At 33.4% G+C, this 21,389-nt stretch overlaps 1 protein-coding gene across 3 annotated transcripts in view; it reads right to left on the reverse strand.

Moving 5' to 3' along the window:
* Positions 1-1,021: 1,021 nt before the first annotated feature.
* LOC148940348 (acetyl-coenzyme A transporter 1) overlaps positions 1,022-21,389 on the reverse strand; it is a 62,632-nt gene continuing 42,264 nt past the window's right edge. For all 3 annotated transcript variants that reach the window (XM_089106256.1, XM_089106257.1, XM_089106255.1), the window contains exons 6-8: positions 18,716-18,836; positions 11,650-11,865; positions 1,022-8,600 (exon numbers count right to left, since the gene is read on the reverse strand). In XM_089106256.1, coding sequence (XP_088962382.1) covers positions 8,436-8,600; positions 11,650-11,865; positions 18,716-18,836 — 502 coding nt within the window. In that variant the 3' untranslated portion in view covers positions 1,022-8,435. The remainder of the gene's footprint in view (positions 8,601-11,649; positions 11,866-18,715; positions 18,837-21,389) is intronic.

Raw genomic sequence — 21,389 nt, forward strand, 5'->3', positions numbered from 1 at the left:
GTCTTCTTTTTCCAAACATGAACCACATTTGATACCGCATCACAAAGCTCTGAGCCATGTCGTCACAGCCTAGTTCAGTTGCTACTCGGCATTCATAGGTTCATCCTGATAAGTATATCAAATCGCGCATGCGCGAAGGCGGAGTATGAATCTTGTGTGGTTTTAAATGTATGTCACTTTTTTTTAGCGGAGAGTATAGCCTTTGTCGATACTGCATTATATTCTCGGAGAGTATAGCCTTTGTCGATACTGCATTATATTCTCGGAGAGTATAGCCTTTGTTTTTTAACGGATAGTATAGCCTTTGTCGATACTGCATTATATTCTCGGAGAGTATAGCCTTTGTCGATACTGCATTATATTCTCGGAGAGTATAGCCTTTGTCGATACTGCATTATATTCTCGGAGAGTATAGCCTTTGTTTTTTATCGGAGAGTATAGCCTTTGTCGATACTGCATTATATTCTCGGAGAGTATAGCCTTTGTCGATACTGCATTATATTCTCGGAGAGTATAGCCTTTGTCGATACTGCATTATATTCTCGGAGAGTATAGCCTTTGTTTTTTAACGGAGAGTATAGCCTTTGTCGATACTGCATTATATTCTCTCTACTGTTCTCTACATTCAATAGAAAAGCAGTATTCCCTCTACTGTGGTTTCCACATATCTGTTATAGATGCTCATTAAACGTATACTTGTTCCTTCGACTTTACCCTTGAAATGTTTTTCTATTTCATTATTTGTGTTTAATCTAATTTACATACACTTATTTCCTGAAAACTAGCTGGCAATTTACTTATTTCGTCAAGATTTACCTTTAGGCAATTTACCCTTAGGACAACCTGACCCCAGGTTCTTGGGTCGGTAGTGAGTAAAATGTATTGTCCTTGTGTGTGTTAATAAATTACTATTACTATTACTATATTTGAAGTGAAGCTTTGGTCATTTACATACATTGTCGTGCACCTAAAATATAAGTTTCAATAAAATCATTACTTTTCTAAAAAAAAAAAAAAAAAAAAGAGTAGAAATTTTTTATTGAACAAAAGACAAATTCACTGTTACTCCGTAATACATGTCAAAACACCAACCATAGTTAGAACAGTGAAAAACCATAGTTAGAACAGTGAAAAAACAAGAAAAAAATACAAATAAAAGTAGACTGGAAAGTACAGCTAGAAATCAAAATTAATTGCTACCCCTGTTGCAATTTGTCAGCATCCATTCAAATTTCGTTTCTGAGAATAAGAGTTTAATCATACTATTTCTTAAGGAAATGCTCTTTCTAGATGGACAGCAACTTCACTTCTTAAAAGATCTGATTGGCTCTCCTAATGTTAAGGCACAAGCCAGTAAAAAGAACAAGAGGTTGAGGTTCACCTGATTGGTTCTGTGTGTAATTTTAGATTGAATTTCTTAAGGAATTCCCTTTTTATAAGATCTGATTGGCTCTCCTAATTTTAAGGCACAAGCCAGTAAAAAGAACAAGAGGTTGAGGTTCACCTGATTGGTTCTGTGTGTAATTTTAGATGGAATTTCTTAAGGAATTCCCTTTTTAAAAGATCTGACTAGCTCTCCTAATTTTAAGGCACAAGCCAGTAAAAAGAACAAGCGGTTGAGGTTCACCTGATTGGTTCTGTGTGTAATTTTAGATGGAATTTCTTAAAGAATTGCAATTTTAAAATATCTGATTGGCTCTCCTAATTTTAAGGCACAAGCCAGTAAAAAGAACAAGAGGATGAGGTTCACCTGATTGGTTCTGTGTGTAATTTTAGATGGAATTTCTTAAGGAATTCCCTTTTTAAAAGATCTGACTGGCTCTCCTAATTTTAAGGCACAAGCCAGTAAAGAGAACAAGCGGTTGAGGTTCACCTGATTGGTTCTGTGTGTAATTTTAGATGGAATTTCTTAAAGAATTGCAATTTTAAAATATCTGATTGGCTCTCCTAATTTTAAGGCACAAGCCAGTAAAAAGAACAAGAGGTTGAGGTTCACCTGATTGGTTCTGTGTGTAATTTTAGATGGAATTTCTTAAGGAATTCCCTTTTTAAAAGATCTGACTAGCTCTCCTAATTTTAAGGCACAAGCCAGTAAAAAGAACAAGAGGTTGAGGTTCACCTGATTGGTTCTGTGTGTAATTTTAGATGGAATTTCTTAAGGAATTCCCTTTTTAAAAGATCTGTTTGGCTCTCATAATTTTAAGGCACAAGACAGTAAAAAAAACAAGAGGTTGAGGTTCACCTGATTGGCTCTCCTATATAAAATTTTAAGGCTAAATAAAAGATCTAAAGCCAAACTGGCCAGCCATGACAAAAAACACAAAGAAAGTAATATAAAGACGACAAACGGGTCTATGGACCCTACTTTTGGACCCAACAATTTCCAATAGATACATTTCATTACCTTACATACCAATTCTTGGTTAGAAAACTAAACGGACTTTATTGAAACATAATATATCAACTTGTTTTAAATAAATAAGACCATTGAGTAATTTTCTAAACTCTGGGAAAGATATAACACGTAACAGTTTGGCAAGTGGAGTGCACAGTATTGCTTGCTCTTGCGGAAAATTTTACGTCGGTCGAACTTACCAACGATTCGTGGAACGTTTTATTGAGCATCGTAAGTCAATAGATAATGCTCTAAAATTTACAAAATCTCCAGAAAGTTTTACTTCAGCTTTAAGAGAACCCATCTTTTATAATCCGGACCATTTTGTACAGTTCAAGGAAGCAACACCCATTTCAAATGATAAAGGTTTCACTCAATGGGCTATGGAGGCATTAAAAACAAAAAAGACAACACATTTTTGCAGGTTTATCAATTGATAGAGATACTGCCAATTAAATACTGATCCTATTTATGATGTTATTTTAAAAAGTGAACCCATATTCAAAGATAAAGTATTGCGAAATGTTCCGGGGTTACTTCAAGTAACAAACCTAAGCGAATAGCAGCATCATAAGCTTTGAATAAAATGATGTCGTAATAATATATTGCTATTTCATTTGTTATTCTAAAATTTTTAATCCAGTTACTTTTGTGGTTTGATGAAGGTAGCTACAAATTGTAAATGTTGAGCAATTGTATATCATATATTTTAGATGAGTCTATTTTAGTTTTATATACATTTTTTAGTTTTAGTTTTTTTTTTCTAGGCTTAAGACGCCTTGTTAAATATGGGCAAAATATTCGTTCGATTTTTGTTGTTTACCTTCGTTTTCATTTTTTTGATGATAAAGTACGTTTTCCTCTAACTTATCAATAAAGAACAAATGCTTGTCTTAGACAATTGTTCTAAGTTAAGGAGAGACATACAGTTTCCTATAGTAACCGTTCTCCACTACTGGAAACTGGAACTTAATAATTTAAAAAAAAAAATGAAAAAAAGTTACACCAACTAATTTGTAAGTTTATGTTTGTAGAAGATAATAGCTTTAAACAGGATATCCAACGAACAGATTGTAGAGAAAAAGCCAAAAATTGTACACAAAAAGCCAGAAAAACCCGTTTGTCGTTATCATTTACTGGCCATAGACTCGTTTGTCGTCTTTATATTCATTTCTTTAAATTTTAAGGCACAAGCCAGTAAAAAGATCAAGAGGTTGAGGTTTACCTGATTGGTTGTTCTGTATGTAATTTTGGGCCAGTAAAATGAAACAGAATGCTTTCTTGTCACAAGATTTTAAACCTAAGCAATAAACTGTTTTGGTTTGTAAATACAGTACCAAGAGAAAAAGAGAGATTACTTTCCTAGAATTCCTGGGCAATAAATGTGCTTTACTTTCATTGGGTGAATTTTTTTTTTATAAAAAATCATATTATTTCCGAAAGAAATGTGATTTCTAGATTGAATAGTAACTTTAATATCTTAAGACCTGATTGGTTTACAATTCACCTGTGTGAAATTTTAAGCGACAAGAACGAAACATAGAAGTCTAGCAAATCAATTCTTCTCTGCCCCCCCCCCCTCTTTGACAATAATTTGATCAATAATAATTTAATCGTATAAAGAGATCTATTAGAAAAAAATACTTTTATAAAACATCTCCTAACAATTGTTATATTTAAGAAGGCAAATTGTAAGAGGGCTAAATACCTCCTAGCAGTTGTTATGCTTAAGAGGGCTAAATATCTCCTAGCATGAGTTATGCTTAAAAGGGCAGCAGTTGATTTCTTTGCTCAGAGCAGAGTAAGTAAAGATAATTAGACTTGACAACTATAAGGAAAGAAGGACTAAAAAGATGAGATTGTCCAAATCAATGAATGTAATGGGTAAAGGGCTTGAACAATGAATGTCATTGATTCAACAATGAGTGTAATTTACTCAACGAGCTTAATAGGTATAACCAAAAACGTAGGTATAACCTACAAAAACGTAATAGGTATAACCAAAAACATAAAAGTTGTAATTATTTAATATTCTAATGAAAGTTTTAAGCCCCTTAAAGGTAGAAGAGATGACCTGATGATACAGTTTACCGTCACCATCTACCGTTATAATGTCTACCGTCTGAAACTTACCCGGGTACTTTCCCAGAACATGAGTCAAAATTAAAACTGAATTGCCGAGTATTAATTTGACTCACCGGCACTTGTTTTTATTTGTAACTTCTTGCACAGGCTTGATTTCCCAGTTTGTTTCAAGTTAATTGTACACAGGTGTATTAAGTACCATATTTTTAATACTAATGTGGAAAATTAAAATTTAATTATTTATAGAAGAAACGTGTGTGCGCTTATTTTAGGATTGCAACTCCAAAACATTACGTCCCAAAGCGTAAAATTCTAGGCTAAGATAAAAAACATACATTCGGTGCTTTCAGATATAGATACATTTTCCCCCTAATTAAAAAGAAACTTCAAAGAAAGAGCTAGATTCAAATTACTAAGGACAATAATAGATATGATCAAATTTATAGTACTCAAAGAATTATCTGCTTGTCCAATAATTGCTAAAAAATTTCATAAAAAAAAAATTTTTCAAGATTTGGTGGAAAAATTATAATATAGAAGAAATATATATATTGTCCTTTGGCAGTTTCAATTTCACGGTTGTAAACTTCACGTCTTAATGATTTCCATTACTATGTTAATTAAATTAAAAAATAGATGAATAGACTTTTAGAAAACATAAAGTCGATGGTAAGAATAAATAAAACGGTTTTTATAACGGAATAAAATTAAACGTAAGAATAAATAAAACGGAATAAATAAAAAAATAGATGAAATTAAAAAATAAAATTAAAAAAATAGATGAATAGACTTTTAGAAAACATAAAATCGATGGAAAGAATAAATCACCTTGCCTTACAGAAAAAAAAGAAGAGTGTGATTTATAAACCCAGTAAAGAGGGGAGTCTAAAATAAGAAAGGAAAAGAATAAAAGTAAAGGAAAGGAAAAGGGGAAAAGAAAGGAAGAAGGAAAGGGGAGGGGAAAGCTAAAAATGGGCTAGAACGAAGACTGTGCTAATAGGGATAAAAAAAATTTTAAAAACAGGAAAATTTGATAAAAATAGAACCAAAAATTTCTAAAGCAAATATTTCAAACTGTAATCTTGCTTACACAGGGACTTTTTTCCAGCACTGGACGAAATTTTAAGAACGAACACCCCCACCCCCACCCCCCCCCCCCTCCTCCCATATAAGAGTCTATCATACAGAAAAATACATTTATTGATACCACCGTAAATAATTACACTCTTCTCAAAAAATAACTTCCGAGGACGGCCTAGATTTAAATTACTAAACACTCTAATACCCATCAAATTATCTACTCGTCAAATAATTAAATAAATATACTAAAAATATTCATAACAAAAATAATTCAATGACTGAGTGGAAAGATGATGAAATAAATATAAACCAAGAGTAAAAGGCCTCTCCCGACAGGTTAATTTTCTGCGGCGTTAACTATATTGTCTTATTTATTTTTATTACTGATTTGGCATATTAAACTAATATAATAATTGATCAATATAATCACTTTGTCGGATGTTTTTAACCCTTACAATAGATGACAAGGAAAACGAAAAAGATTTGCCCCATCCCGTTTCCAGTACCTCAAGTGTGAAACACTTAGTAGAGAATGCTTACAAGGACAAAATGTCGTCCATGTTAGAGCAAAAGGTCGTATTCCACATTTTTAAGCTTTTGAAATTCTCGCCAAATACCATTTAATGGTCTCGATTCAAAGGAAGGATTAGGAGAAGATATTATGTTCGATTCAAAGGAAGGATTAGGAGAAGATATTATGTTCGATTCAAAGGAAGGATTAGGAGAAGATATTATGTTCAATTCAAAGGAAGGATTAGGAGAAGATATTATGGTCGATTCAAGGGAAGGATTAGGAGAAGATATTATGTTCAATCGCGTTTAAATTCTCTTGACCTAAACGGTTTTCAGCAATAACTTCAAGCGTGCGGAAATGTCAGATACGATCTTTAGGTGTAAGAGCGATTACGTTATAGTTTTTCCATTCAATGCCAGTCTAATCAAGGTCGAATAGTGCGGAATAGCCCTGGGTAGGGAAAAAGAAAAGCTGTAATTATGTTTATTTTCATATACTGGTTACACTTAATGTACCAACGGCATTGCAAATTAAATCTGTTCCTGTGCATTGATTAAGCGAAGAATTGCGCAATGCATCGCAAAAACTTTAGGAAAAATTATGAATTTAATTTCTATTAAAAAGTACTGTTTATAGAGTTGGACAGTTTTTGATAGTACAGGGTGTCAACAGTTTAAAAAGATGTGGTCTTTTTTGGGAATTAATAAATTACTAATTTTTTGAATTTTGGAGAACAGAAAGCTTTTTTAAAATTTAAACAATCACTTTTGATGATTAATTTTTGCACATAAACGTTGCAACACAGTGAAAATGTAGCACTGCCCTAACACTTGATAACTTCAAAATGACCAAAGCAAAAATAAAAAGTGTTTTGCACCATGGTGCAACATATTTGGAGCACTCTTGCACCATGGTTTTCGTGCACCATAAAGATGTTTTATCTTTGAATTTGGTTTTGCAACTATTGCTACAAAAAAAAGAAAAGAGAAAGGTAAAAAAAAAAAAAAATATAGTATGGCCTCTCATTTATAATTTCATCTGTACATTCTTTTTGGCCTTTTTTTGTTTTTTTAGTTCTTAGACTTGAGGTATAAACGCAAGATAATAAAAAGAAATGAAAAATAGTGTTCAAAAACAGACCATAAACCTATAATTAATTAAAAAGAGAATAAATAAAAAATTGTTTTTCAAGTAAAACAATGATACCGCTTTTCTTTGAATCTAAGACTCGCGTAATAAGGGCTTTTCCTTTTTGTCACCTATATTTAGAAATATCACAGTAAAACTTTAAGAAAAGTCTAATGCTTGAATCACTTCTGAACTTGAATCACTTCACTCTAAAGGCGTATGAGGCCAACACAGTTCATAATCCTCGAACTGTTTTCCCTAAATTTTATTCTTTACTCACTCCCATCAAATTTATAACTCTTTTGAACCCTCTCTGGTGACCTCTTTCGACTCCAATCATGAATTGTTTTTTTAATTTGGAACCAGCAGAACTGCTAGAAAGCATAATTTCTGCAGCTTATCACCCTTCATATTTAAAAAATGGCCCGGCCACAAAACCCTTTCTTTTATAACAACCCTAAAAAGAGGAACAGAACTATATTTTTCGTGCACATTTTTTTTTTACTTTTTTCCTTTAAGTTTTTTTTTTTTTAATAAGGTTAGTTTTATTTGATCCATCCTAGCCGAGTGGTTAGAGCTCCAGACTTGGAATCCTGAGATCACGGGTTCGAGCCCTGGTGTCGCTTGTTTTTTTTTAATAAGGTTAGTTTTATTTGATGCATCCTAGCCGAGTGGTTAGAGCTCCAGACTTGGAATCCTGAGATCACGGGTTCGAGCCCTGGTGTCGCTTGTTTTTTAGTTTGGAACGGGGGTTAATGGTATGACGGTAAGCTCAGCTAGAGTCAACCCAGCGCTAAATGGATATCTTAAGAAATATGGGAAAAAAACAAGGGAAGCGTCAGATGAATTCCCCCAACCACGTATTGCACTCCCGGCCGAAGGCATCGAATCAGGAGATCGGTACCTGCGCAACGCAGACCATCGGTTAGCATGCGAAAAAGTTTTTTTTTTCTTTTATTACTTTTTGGCTTTTCACTCAGTCGTTCAATATTATTCTACATGTCAACTGTGTAATTGCTACTATAGACTTGAATTTAATCAGGGCTGCCACTGGGAATTAAGGCTTAAAAAATTTTGAAAAAAAACTGAAAAACAAATCTATAGATGTTGAATAATAACAAAATATGGGCTTGATTTTCGAGGGTAGTAGCACCCCCAAGATCTGAAACTCGGAGCTGAAATTTAAAACGAAATTCGAATGAGTAGCAGCCCTGTATTTAAGTTCTAATAATACTAGCTATTCTTCACTCGCCACTGCTTGTCTGTCCCATGCTGGAGCTGGTTCATAACTTTCTTTCCCCATGATAACCAAATAAAACCAATGATTGTACATATCAACATTTCTATGTAATATCCATCTATTAACGTGACACATTCTCCTCCAAGCCTGGCGCATTCCTATAAAGTGTATCGGATTAATAAATATAATTAGTATATTTATATAATTAACAATATTAATTAATATTAAATAATAATAATTAATAACAATTATAATTAATAATAAATTAACTTATTAATAATAATTAAAATAATCAATTAAAAATAATTAATAATAATAAATTAATAATAAATAAATAAATTAAAAATAAATGATTAATTACTTATTATTAGAACTAATTAAATGATAATTAATAATAAATACAAGTTTAGTAACTCGACACGAAGCTTTTAATTCAAATACTACTGAAATTTCAGAGCAGAAAAAGAGGCACAATTTGCATAAATCTCGTAACTTAAAAACGTTTTCTTTCTCTTACTGCCTTATGACAAAAAATCCTCTTAGTTCAACCAGGACTCTGGTTACTTCGTTGAAGTAAGGATGCTAGGGCTGCTCTAAAAGTTTTAGAACATAAAAGTTTTTAGAATATTTATATAATTAACAATATTAATTAATATTAAATAATAATAATTAATAACAATTATAATTAATAATAAATTAACTTATTAATAATAATTAAAATAATCAATTAAAAATAATTAATAATAATAATAAATTAATAATAAATGAATAAATTAAAAATAAATGATTAATTACTTATTATTAGAATTAATTAAATGATAATTAATAATAAATACAAATGTAGTAACTCGACACGAAGCTTTTAATTCAAATACTACTGAAATTTCAGAGCAGAAAAAGAGGGACAATTTGCATAAATCTCGTAACTTAAAAACGTTTTCTTTCTCTTACTGCCTTATGACAAAAATCCTCTTAGTTCAACCAGGACTCTGGTTACTTCGTTGAAGTAAGGATGCTAGGGCTGTTCTAAAAGTTTTTAAAAAACATTTTTAGTTTCAAAGTTCGCATTTTAATGTAAGTTTTTATATATATTTTTTGTTGTTGGTGTTATGCTGAAAACAGCCCTTGGACATAGGGGCGAAATATCCACTGATTAAATTAAACGAAACAGAGTTTCAAATAGGGATAAGTTTTGAAAAAAAAAAAATTCTGAATATACCGAAGAAATACTCGGTCTCCACCATCAGCAGAAATACTGATGAAGGACTTAACCCTATTTGAAACTCTTTTTCGTTTCGTCAAAGAAAGGCAATGTGGTCTGTGAAAAAACTAAACGCTGAATTAAATTTCACTGTCTTGAGAAAATTTCCCTTTTGTTTTTAAGTGTGATTGTTTGTTATGGCAGTGTGGTCTTTGTCGCTATTTAGGAAATCAAATTTTCCAGAAATAAAAATTTCTAAGATGGGAGAGGGGAAAAAGAAAACTTTTACTTCGATGTCCTTGGTAATTTAAGAATAATACAATTGGCTTAAGAAAATGTCTTACATATATTACTTTTATTATAGTCAAATTTATGTTTGCATTTATTATATTTAGGTTTATGTATTTAAAGTTATTACATTTATTTTGTTTACATTTGTTACATTATATTTATTACATACGTTTATAGCATTTATACATATTACCTTTATATAATCATATTTACTATTATACTAAATTATCGTGGAATTACTGGAAGTAATTCTTCACCCTCTCATTACTATTTTTTTAAGGAATGTTAATGAACACAGTGCTAATCTAGTATATAGTCTATATAAAGTCAATCTAGTCATATAGTCTATATAAACTTGTCAGTTTCCAGGTTTTTTCCAAGCTATAATAGTCTATATGAAGGCCATCTCTTTACAAAGTCTATATAAACTTGTCAATTTTGAAGTTTTTTTCCACACAATAATAATCTCTATGAAGTCCGTCTCCTAAGAAAGTCTGTATAAAGTTGGCAATTTTCAGGTCTTTTTTCCGCAAATAATAAAATATATACAAGTCTATATAAACTTCATCTATTCATACAGTTTATATTAAATTGTCAATTTTCAAATTTTTTCCACACTATAATAGTCATTATGAAGTTCATGTCCTTACAAAGTCTATAAAAACTTGTCAATTTTCGGGCCTTTTCCCCCACATATCATAAAAATACATACAAGTCTATATAAAGTCTATCTAGTCATACAGTATATATCAACTTGTCAATTTTAAGATTTTTTCCCCACTGAAATAGCCTATATGAAGTCCATCTCCTTACAAAGTCCATACAAACTTGTCAATTTTCGGGCTTCTTTTCTCACATATCATAAAAATACAGACAAGTCTATATAAAGTCTATCTAGTCATACAGTATATATCAACTTGTCAATTTTAAGATGTTTTCCACACTGAAATAGTCTATATGAAGTCCATCTCCTTACAAAGTCCATACAAACTTGTAAATTTTCGGGCCTTTTTCCCACATATCATAAAAATACAGACAAGTCTATATAAAGTCTATCTAGTCATACAGTATATATATCAAATTGTCAATTTTAAGATTTGTTCCACACTATAATAGATAGATCTATATGAAGTCCATCTCTTTACAAAGTCTTTATAAACTTGTCAATTTTTGGGTTTTTTATTCCCGCATATCATAAAAATATATACAAGTCTATCTAGTCATACAGTTTATATAAACTTATCAATTTTCAGAATTTTTTTTCACACTATAACAGTCTATATGAAAACGATCTCGTTACAAAGTCTATATAAACTTGTTAGTTTTTGGGTCATTTTTCCCGCATATCATAAAAATATATGCAAGTCTATATAAAGTGAATCAAGTCATATAGTCTATGTAAACTTGTCAATTTTCGGGTCTTTTTTTTTACAAATATTATGTCTCTCTGGTCATAGAGTCTATATAAATTAGACAATTTTCCAGTCTTTTTTTCCCCCATATAATAAAAATCTATACGTCTAGATAAGGTCAACCCTATCATTAAGTCTATATAAAATTTTCAATTGTCGTTTTTTTTTACATTTTACATATGACAAGGAGTCAATTGCCCTTATTCTGTGTTCCAGTATAGGGAAGCCGTAACTAACTAAAAATTTATTTAAGATTACTGAAATAAAATAACACAATTTTGACACCATCCAAAAGAACATTACCTCTATTTCTGAAGTGTTTATGCAGCTTCCAACTCCATCTATAGAACACGTTTTTCTCGTAAAGTAATCAACGAGCCACAGCGCAAGAGTGGTAGGCCAGTTTCCTCCAAGATTACAAATCGTATTCAGCAATGTCATATAAGTGCCACCAACCGATGGGTCGCTAATACGAGCAAAATATGCCATTACGGATACAAACATGGAATAGACAGCCACCTGTAACAAAAGAAAACAAACCTTAATTAACTATTTCAAAAGGTGGTTCTGGAGCAAAAAGGTGTTTTTTATCTGATAATGACAGCCACTGTATATGTGACCAAAAATCCAGAGATGTATTTGATGTTTCATTGTCAAATAAAAGAACTTGACCCTACTGAACTTTTATTTATAAGTCACGGAAAGGCAGTGTGGTCTTCAAAATATTGACGAAGTCAAGTGTATGATCATACTATCAGATGGGGCTAATCAATCCATTTAATAATTACCATTTGCTCTGAGGTTCTTTTTTCTTTATCAGCTCTATTCTAGCACAAAAAATTCATGAGAGAAATAAATATTTACTGTCTCGAACTAAGACAGGGATTAAAATATTTCTTATATAACAATAAAAGTTGTCTACCCAGCTAGGATATGAGGCTGAAATAACTGATATGGAGGGAAGAGTAATCAGGCGTATTTTTTACAGTAAGGCCATTGGCGTCCGCCCCTGGGAACATGTAGATGCAAAAGGCTGGAAACCTGACAAGGCTGGAAAATGAATCCTGTCCTAAAAATGATAAAACAACCATAGCGAAAAACAACAAAACAAAATAACAACACAAACTTAATAAAACAACCAAATTCTTACTTCACATGCCTGTTTTGTGTTTTGGTGAAACCGCCTCATTTGAAAGGTCTTTTTTATGCTAAGTAATATGTATAATCAAAATGCCTGATAAAGCAGGTAAACCCATTTTAACCATTAATTTATCCCGAACCCTTTTTTTTTTTTGAATTGCCTCCGCTCATTTTTAAAGCATATTTCCCATTAAAAAAAATAAATCTTTGCATCGATCGAAGATATACTTATACATTTACTCTAGAACAATCGAAAATCCCTCTGAGCTTACACAAGGTATTGATGAAAATAATTGTGTGTCTTTTGGTAGTTTTAATGCTACTACTACTAATATTTCACTGCAGTACCAAGCCACCTGAGGCTAACACATCAGCCTTCATCTAACGTTACTTAAAGCGCCGGAGGCACCAAATAAACATATTTTGTGCCACCTGGGGCCCTCATAGGTCTAATTACAACTGAAATCTGTAATTTTCTCAAATTTGTTTGTGGCTCTTTCGGAATTATTCTAGTTCCTATAGTAGTATTATATTTTTATCCCTGTTGTTACATTGAATAGTGAAAATAAGAGGAGCTAGTGTTACCCCCCCCCCCCTGGGAAAATTCCCCCCTCGTGAATAATTTCCCAACACACAAAATTGAGCAGTTATAGAGAAAATACAAAACAGGTACCTTAAAATCTCTATCAGATGTCCTAAGGGGTAACAAAAAGACCCGATATAAAAGAATTCTAGGACAGGGGCTAGTTGGTTTCCAATAAAAAAAAAAAGTATCACAATTCTTAATTTTAATCGAATGAGCCTCCTCCGAAATTTAAACGAACATGACGGAGAGGTTGGAAATGAAAAAGTGGCAGCCCCCCTTCTATACGCCATAAATTCTGTTCATTTTGGGGTTTGATGTTACTCTTTATTTTTATAATAACAACGTAGACCAAAAATATTCTTGCAAATCAAGAGAGATCATTTATCAATTTCCACCTCCACCACCCCCAACCTTCATTAAATCTAATTACGTATTTATCTGAAGGATAAATGAAAATTAGGATGTTCTGGCATTAAAATGTACCCTTTGAGACATCTTCCCCCTCCCTAACTACAAACAAAAAATCATAGAACCCTACTATAGAGGTTTCAAGCTTTTATCTACAAATATTTAGAATTGTATATTTTCTTTTGCCAAAGTATGAACATGGGTGAAAACAACAACAAACAAAACAAACAGGGTATTTAACTAAGACAGTGAAATTTTTCTAACTTCAAGAATATTTCGGCTCTATATCCAAGAGGCGTCCTCAGCAAACTAGATACATAAAAAAAAAAAAAGTACAATAAAATGGGATATTTGAAACTAAAATTGAAAAATTTAAACAGTCCCAAGTTTGTTGTTTTTATGATGGAAAGGCAGTATGGTCTTCGCTGTTATTAAAAGATCATGAATATGCTGCTTTTTTGTTTTGGGGGGGGGGATAATCGTATCAAACAAACGGTCTACAGGACCGGGAGAGGGCTCATTCGAACAAAAATTAAAGTTGAAGCGCCTTTTTAAGTGATTAAACAAATTGAAGGGCAATTTGCCCCCTTTCCCTCCCAAGCCATCAAAATGAAATTTCGAAATAGCAATTTGGTTCATCATAATTTAAAGACCCAATAGGTCTGTTTCCGGGGATAACATGATCCTCAAGGCCCCTAGAGAAAGGCCTGTAGTTTTTTCTATTTGTCTATCGTTTACAGATAGTATTTGTTATTAGAAAACATACGGTCATTCTTCAAGGGGTTCTCTGTAGGGGGGGGGGGATTCCTGGGAGAAATCTATCGGCGGGGAGGAAATTTTCTGTGAAGAATTTCCCTGAATTCATCAACAGAATTTTTTTCATTTGCCTTACTTTCTGTTTGGATGCACAGCTTTACATATTGAGTGAATAATACGGTGAAATTATCCGGCGGAAAGTTTCAGCGGGGATCAAATTGTCTGGCATGATTTTCCCAGTGGAAAAATGTGGGTAATGTCCACAAGGGTGCTGCAGGGTGACACCTTTCTTCTTATAGCACCAAAATGTTTCTGGCGTTTATTTCGATGCTTTATTGAACTGGTGATTTTCTTCATAATATAATGACTATTATTAAGGCGGAGCGGTAGGTCTTTGTGTAAGGGGAGGGGGGTAAAATGCCTAAGGGAGTATATTTCAATGGTCTAATTTTCGATGCCACATTGAGCCATCAAATGAAAATTGAATGGGTTTTTGGGACTTGTTGTCTAATCCTTCTTGGCTCCCACGTATATTTAGGACAGTACTAGTACTGTCCTAGTGCCCTATTAATAATAGGGCACTAGTACTAGTACTGTCTAGTACTAGTACTAGTAGTCCTAGTACTAGGACTAGTACTGTCCTAGCGTCTATTAACCAAGTTGACTCATGTTGTGTTTCCCAATGATAAATCCTATATTTTAAAAATTGGATAGTTTACAATCCTCCCCCGGGAACTGTCCCTTCCTTTTTCTACTTCACTCTCAACAATATTTAAAGTTTCAACTTTAAATGTCCTCAGCCATTCCTAAGATAGTAAGGCCATCCCTGTGACAACATAGTAAGTGTCATGGAGGACAATATCAATTCTAGAGTTCAAAAGGACAACTCCGGTAAAGTCCCCGACAGTGAACAAAAAGACAAACCCAAGGGCTCATAACATAGAGGGAGTTATAGTGAGTCGATTTCCTTGTAAGGTCCCAATCCATCTAAAAATTTTAATTCCAGTAGGTCCTTTTTGACCCTTTTGACATTGTACCCTTTTGACAACCCTCCTGCACAGTGTGTTTTGATTTAGTTTGACACCCCCTCAACATTTTTTAAAGGGTTTACCTTTACACCCTTAGCCTTTTTGCAGATTCAGGATCAAACTTGCCCCCCTTTTCCAATAATTAACCTTAAATATAAACAATGGACAACTTATACAATGTACATTACTTGCCCCAGGTGCCATGGGGAGTTTTGTCATCCCTGGAAGGATAGTTGTTTGACTTTTCGACTTCTTCGAATAAGATGGCTATCTCAAAATTTTGACCGGATGCATTTGGGGGGGGGGGAACGATGTAGGGGTGGATGCACTCTGATCAGGCACGTATGCAGGAATTTGTTTCGGGAGGGGGGGAACCCTTCAAATCCCTTATTCTGTGAGAAGCCTCAGAAAATTATGGGAAATAAAAATAATTATGAGATTTCGGGAGAGAAGGGGTCGGACCCGAAGCCCCCCCCCCTGCGTACCTGCCAGACTCTGATCCCTTTTGAATCTTAAAAAGAGCACTGGAACTTGGAATTTACAATAGAGTAAGCCCCGTCAAAAATTCATGCGACCACACTTTCCATAAAAACCTTACATCTTAAAAATTGGCAAATTACATTAATTCCAGCCCATCCCTCGGGGACTGGAAGAGGATTGTCAACACTGGAGACATGCTTATTTGTCCTTCGGACTATTTAGAACAAATGGCTATCTCAGAATTTTTATCGTTGCATATTTTTATCAATGCAGGAGGGGAGGGCGTTTTATGGGGGGGGGGGATGGTTGCCCCCAATCACTTTTTACCCTTAAAAACAGCACTAGAACTTTTAATTAACCATCAAAAGAGCCCCCTCAGAAGTTTCCATATGAAGTGCCTCTGGAAAAAAGATAATAATATCACGTTGAAGTTTTATGGCTCTTTACTATAGGCTTCTGCCCCTGACCAACAGAGGTGAGTAGAACTTTCAATTTCCTTTTTAATGAACATCCGATATTATCGAAAAGATTATGGGGGGAATTCCGCGGTGGGGAATTCCCCTGAGGGGGGATTTTCCGCGAGAGGGAATTTGCCAGGGAGGGGGTTCTGGGTGGGGGAGGGGGAGGGGGCGCCTAGCACCGAGAACAAGAGAAACTAGAGCAAAACTAGTAAAATTTGACGATACGTTACGTGCGCAAAAATCTAAACATTAACAGTCTTTGGATTCCCTAATACAACTACACCTTCAAAGTAAAGGTTGCATCTTCTTAAGCTGTTTGATCCATTTTATCCTTTTTTTTAGACCTTTTTTAAAGACTTTTCATTCACGTTTCTTTTCTTTTAAATTTGGCACCAATTACTACCAAAAACTGCACAACTGCATGTGGAGGTCTTAAAATTAAATTAATTTTAATCAATTTAAAATTAAATTATCAATTAAATTAAATTATCAATTTTTCTAATTTCTAAAGATATAAATTGTTACGTAAATTTACATAACCAATTCAAACTTCATCCTCAGTCCTGGGCACTTCGAGTAAAAGAAGAAATTTTCACGTTTTCAACCAATTGAAAAACGTTTTCAATTGGTTTCTACGTTTTGAAAAAATTTCAACCAATTTCCAACGGCTTTGAAACTCTGGACACCAGAAAAATAACATAGCAAAACTGCACAGGAAACAAACAAATTTAACAAGCTAGAATTCAGTGACATTAATAACGTTAACGGGGATCTAACGCTGCTTCGAAAATGTGTAATATCGAATTAATTGCATTAAGATCGGCAACATTGCATCCAGTGGCGAACTAGTTACATCCAGATCATTAACGTCACATTCAGATCATTAACATTGCACCCAATTACGAACTAGTTGCATCCAGATCATTAACGTTACATCCAGATCACTAATGTTGCACCCAGTTGCAAATTAGTTGCATTCAAATGATTACCGTTGTAGCAAGTTTCATCCTGTTGCGAATTAGCTGCATCAAGATCATTAACGTTGCACCCAGTTGCGAATTAGTTGCATGGAGTTCATTGACGTCGTAGCCAGTTTCATCCAGCTGCGGATTAGTTGTATCCAGATCGTTAACATTGCAGATTGATTCATCCAGTTGCGAATTAACTGTATTTAGATCAGTAATGTTGCATCCAGTTGCAAATTAGTTGAATCTAGATCACTAACGCTGCATCCAGTTGCGAATTAGTTGCATCTATTTCATTAACGATCAAATGCGTTGAAATAAAAGGTGGTATTTCTAAGGATGGACGAATAAATGGTTTATTTCAAAATGACTACTCAGAAGCTCAAATGAAAGAATTGTTGTTCTCCAAAATTTAAGATTAAGTTCCCTTAAAATAAATTTAAGATTTAAAAAAAAACACAGTCAATAGCTACATAAAATACTGTCATACTGAACGATGTCAAGCGTAATATTCAGGCAAAATAATTTAACTACAAATTTTAATGTAAATCTCCATATTCATACTGCATAATTTATCAAAATGTAATCCTATATTCATGGGATCAATTACAAAACATATGAAAGCTAAAACATATAAAAAATAAACATATACAAAATTTTTACTACATTTTATAAACATTAATAAACATTTTATAAATGTTTTTATATTTGTTATATAAAATATGTTATGTTAATGTTTACAAACTAAATGTTCGTAACATATAAATTTTATATAAAACATATAAAAAATAAAACAAATAAGTCTAAAATTCATTATAGGCTATCTGTGAAGCACAAATCGATAATAACCTGACCTATAACAGAGAGGACTTGAAAGGCAAACTTGTTTTATTTATTCATTTTTCTTCCTTCGTCTTCTTTTTTTTTACCTATTAGGTCTCAATTTTTTTTTTTAATTGAGGAAAATGTATATCCAAAATATAAGAGTGGGGTTACACCTCTAGCCTCCCGTTTCCTTAAATAACACCTCCTGGGAATAAAAAAAAATACATTTCGACCCCCTTTATTACTTTAGGAGCATGCTCTTCCTTAACAGATTTACTGTATGTGAATTGTATCCTGTTTTATTTAGACTTTATCGAAGTCTATTTTTTTACCCCCAACATTCAATTTAATTCACTTTATCTTTTTTTAATAATACTGCAAACCCCCCCCCCCCCCCTGTCCTAGAATATTTCCCCTCCTCCCAAAAACGAGACTTATCCACCAATATGAAACTAATCCTAAACTCTGAGCTCTATTCTACCACAATCATTTTTGGAATTATGCGTAGTGTTACTCAGATTTTTAGAAAAATGCCAGTGTTGAGTGTTGTCAACACTCTTAGTCAGTGTTTATATTTTTTTCATTTCAACCTTCTTTCTAGCATCATTTTTATTCATTTTTTCTTTATAAATTTGACAGGATTATTTCATGCCTAGCAGAAAGCATGGCTAATAACCATTATGATTAAAATAACGTACAATATATTATAACATTTCATACCTGATGGAGTGCATAGCTGAAAACAATTATCATATAATAATATGATGGGAAACTACCATCACTATTCTTAAACCAAGGTGTCATCAATACTAACATAGCATACTCAAGTCCCATCACAAGTCTGCAAAAATAAAAAGATTTATGTTAATTCTTTCGGGAGGGGGAGGATAGGGACAGGGTGAGGAGTCACTAGATTCTAAGAAAAGAGAAGTCTTCTTTTACTATCCCATATGTGTTTAGTTCGGCTAGGGGCTACTTTAATTTTGGGGTGAAGACTCGGTGTAGGCATTAAGAGTTACACTCGTTTCCCAAAAAGTTTTTCTCTTGATTTGTCAAGTAATTATATTCACTTTGATTTTCGGCCAACCATCAAGGGCTAAACGGAAAGCAGGTCGTCCGCGGTTGAGGTGGGAGGAAATCACAAAGAAAGATTTAAGGAAAATGGAAACTTCTTGGGAGGGTGTAAAGAGGGAGGCTTTGAACAGATTAGGATGGAGGATCGTGCGTAGCTGTATTCGCCTCAGGCGGCTTGGTACTACGGTGAGTTGTTAGTATTAGTAGTAGTTGGAACTAAACAGAATCTTTTATTTCCAGCGGAATGGTGTTCGATAATTTCGCTCCAACATATTTTATGGAAAAAGCTGCTCTTCACGTGTGACAAAATCCAAAATAAGAGAAGAATATGTCAATGACGACGTCGAATAAGCATGATAATACGTCGATAAATGAAAGAGGGCCAGGGATAGGAAAAACTGAAATTTATTTGTCACTGTATCAATACATTACCAAGCTCTACTGGCTTGCTCTTAAAGTTTCTTGAGCGTAAAACGAAACCCTTCTGCCCTTTGTGAGTAAAGCTTTTCTAGCAAACGCTTTTCTAGCTTGGCTGTAGCCTAGTAGAGCTAGGCTATAACCTATAACCTTGGCTATAACCTAGCTAGCTTGGTTGTATAACCTAGTAGAGCTGGGCTATAACCTATAACCTTGGCTATATCCTAGCTGGCTTGGCCATATAACCTAGTAGAGCTAGGCTATAAATTTGGCTATAACCTAGCTAGCTTGGGTATATAACCTAGTAGAGCTTGGCTATACGTTGATATAGAAAAGGAAAGCTATTTTTTTTTTTCATTTACTGATGCATTCACTGAAAACTTTCAGTAATTAAACCAATTATCTCCCTTGAAGTCCGAAGGACATTAACACAAAACCCCCCCCCCTGGACAAATCTTAGTCCTTTCCATACCTAGAAAACCGCAAATTTATAAGATGGTTCATTTAGCTGTCTTATAACTATGAAATTTTTAGGGTGGTGCAACATTTTCGTCAGTGTTGCCACGCTGAATCGTTATAACAAATAAACAAGACAGCAAACCAAGTCTCCTAAGCAAGATTAGAATATTGGAAGCTACAATGATGAGGGTGGTCAAGTATAGTTCTCAAACGTGAACAGTTCAAAAGACTGAAGAGGATTTGTTAGATATTATCCAGAAAAATTGTCTACGCATTGTTTTATGCCGGTTTTATTGTTGTCTATTATTGTTGTCTTATTATTGTTGTCAACATTGTTTGTCACGTTTATTGTTGTCAACATTGTTTTATTGTTGTCTACGTATTGCTTTATGCGGGTCTGACTGACAGTATTTTCAATGGTAAGCTGTACGAAAAATGTGGGTCTATTCCAGTTTCTAGGCCTATAGCGAGAGTTGAGGTTGAGATGAGGTTAGCAAAGGCTGAGATGGCTAGGGCACTTTCTGCAGGTGAAAGATGACAGATTGTCATAGATTGTCCTTGTTGGCCAACCATCTAGGGCCAAAAGAAAAGCAGGTTGTCCCATAATGGGGTGAGAGGAGGTCGTAAGGAAGGATTTAAGGTAAATTGGAACTTCAATCTTCAAACCTTAAAAATCTTTTCATTCCCAAAAACAGCTAGAACTTCAAAAATTAGGCTGATATTTAATAGGCCGTTTAAGGCCATATATTTTAGCTTACTTTTTGCGCCATTTATTTCTTTTATATTTGGCAATTTAAATACTACAATTTAAATTTCGCAATTTTATTTTAAATACTATCAAAAACCCGATAGCTGTATATGGAGGTTCGTCTCTTTAAAAAGTGAATTCTCCATTTTTAAAGATATATGGTTATATATATGGTTGAGTAAGTTTCCGCTTGAACCAGTTCAAAAAGCAGAACCTCTTTTCACTGTCCTTTGTACTGTAAATAAAACTAGCACCTAGCAAAATTTATCCATATGAGACATTGATTTTCAATATAAGATTTTCGTCATGAAAATGAATAAAATAACATTATTACCCAACACCAGACGTGACCAAAAAAAAAAAAAAAAAAAAAAAAAAGTAAGCTAGAACCTTACTTAAAAATGTTTCTACAAAACTGCTTTCAGCGGCACTTATAATTTCCTATGGCTTTAAGGGAAATAGATGGCGATGATAGATACAATGTGATTTTTTTAAAGCTTAAAACGGCTGTTTTTATTCAAGACAGGTTTGTTTTACGTCGTCTTTTGAATTAGGATTCTAAATTAACGTTCAGTTTGATCACTTTTTACATTGATTCATTTAGTTTTGAGAAATTATCTTAGTATAATGGAATATTTTTTGAACACAGAACTTGCGTAATTATTTACTATACAGGTTTAAGCTCGTGTGTTCACA

The sequence above is a fragment of the Artemia sp. Qi Xiang Cuo genome, chromosome 20 (genome assembly GCF_049724085.1).
Source record: "Artemia sp. Qi Xiang Cuo chromosome 20, ASM4972408v1, whole genome shotgun sequence".
NCBI lineage: Eukaryota > Metazoa > Arthropoda > Branchiopoda > Anostraca > Artemiidae > Artemia > Artemia sp. Qi Xiang Cuo.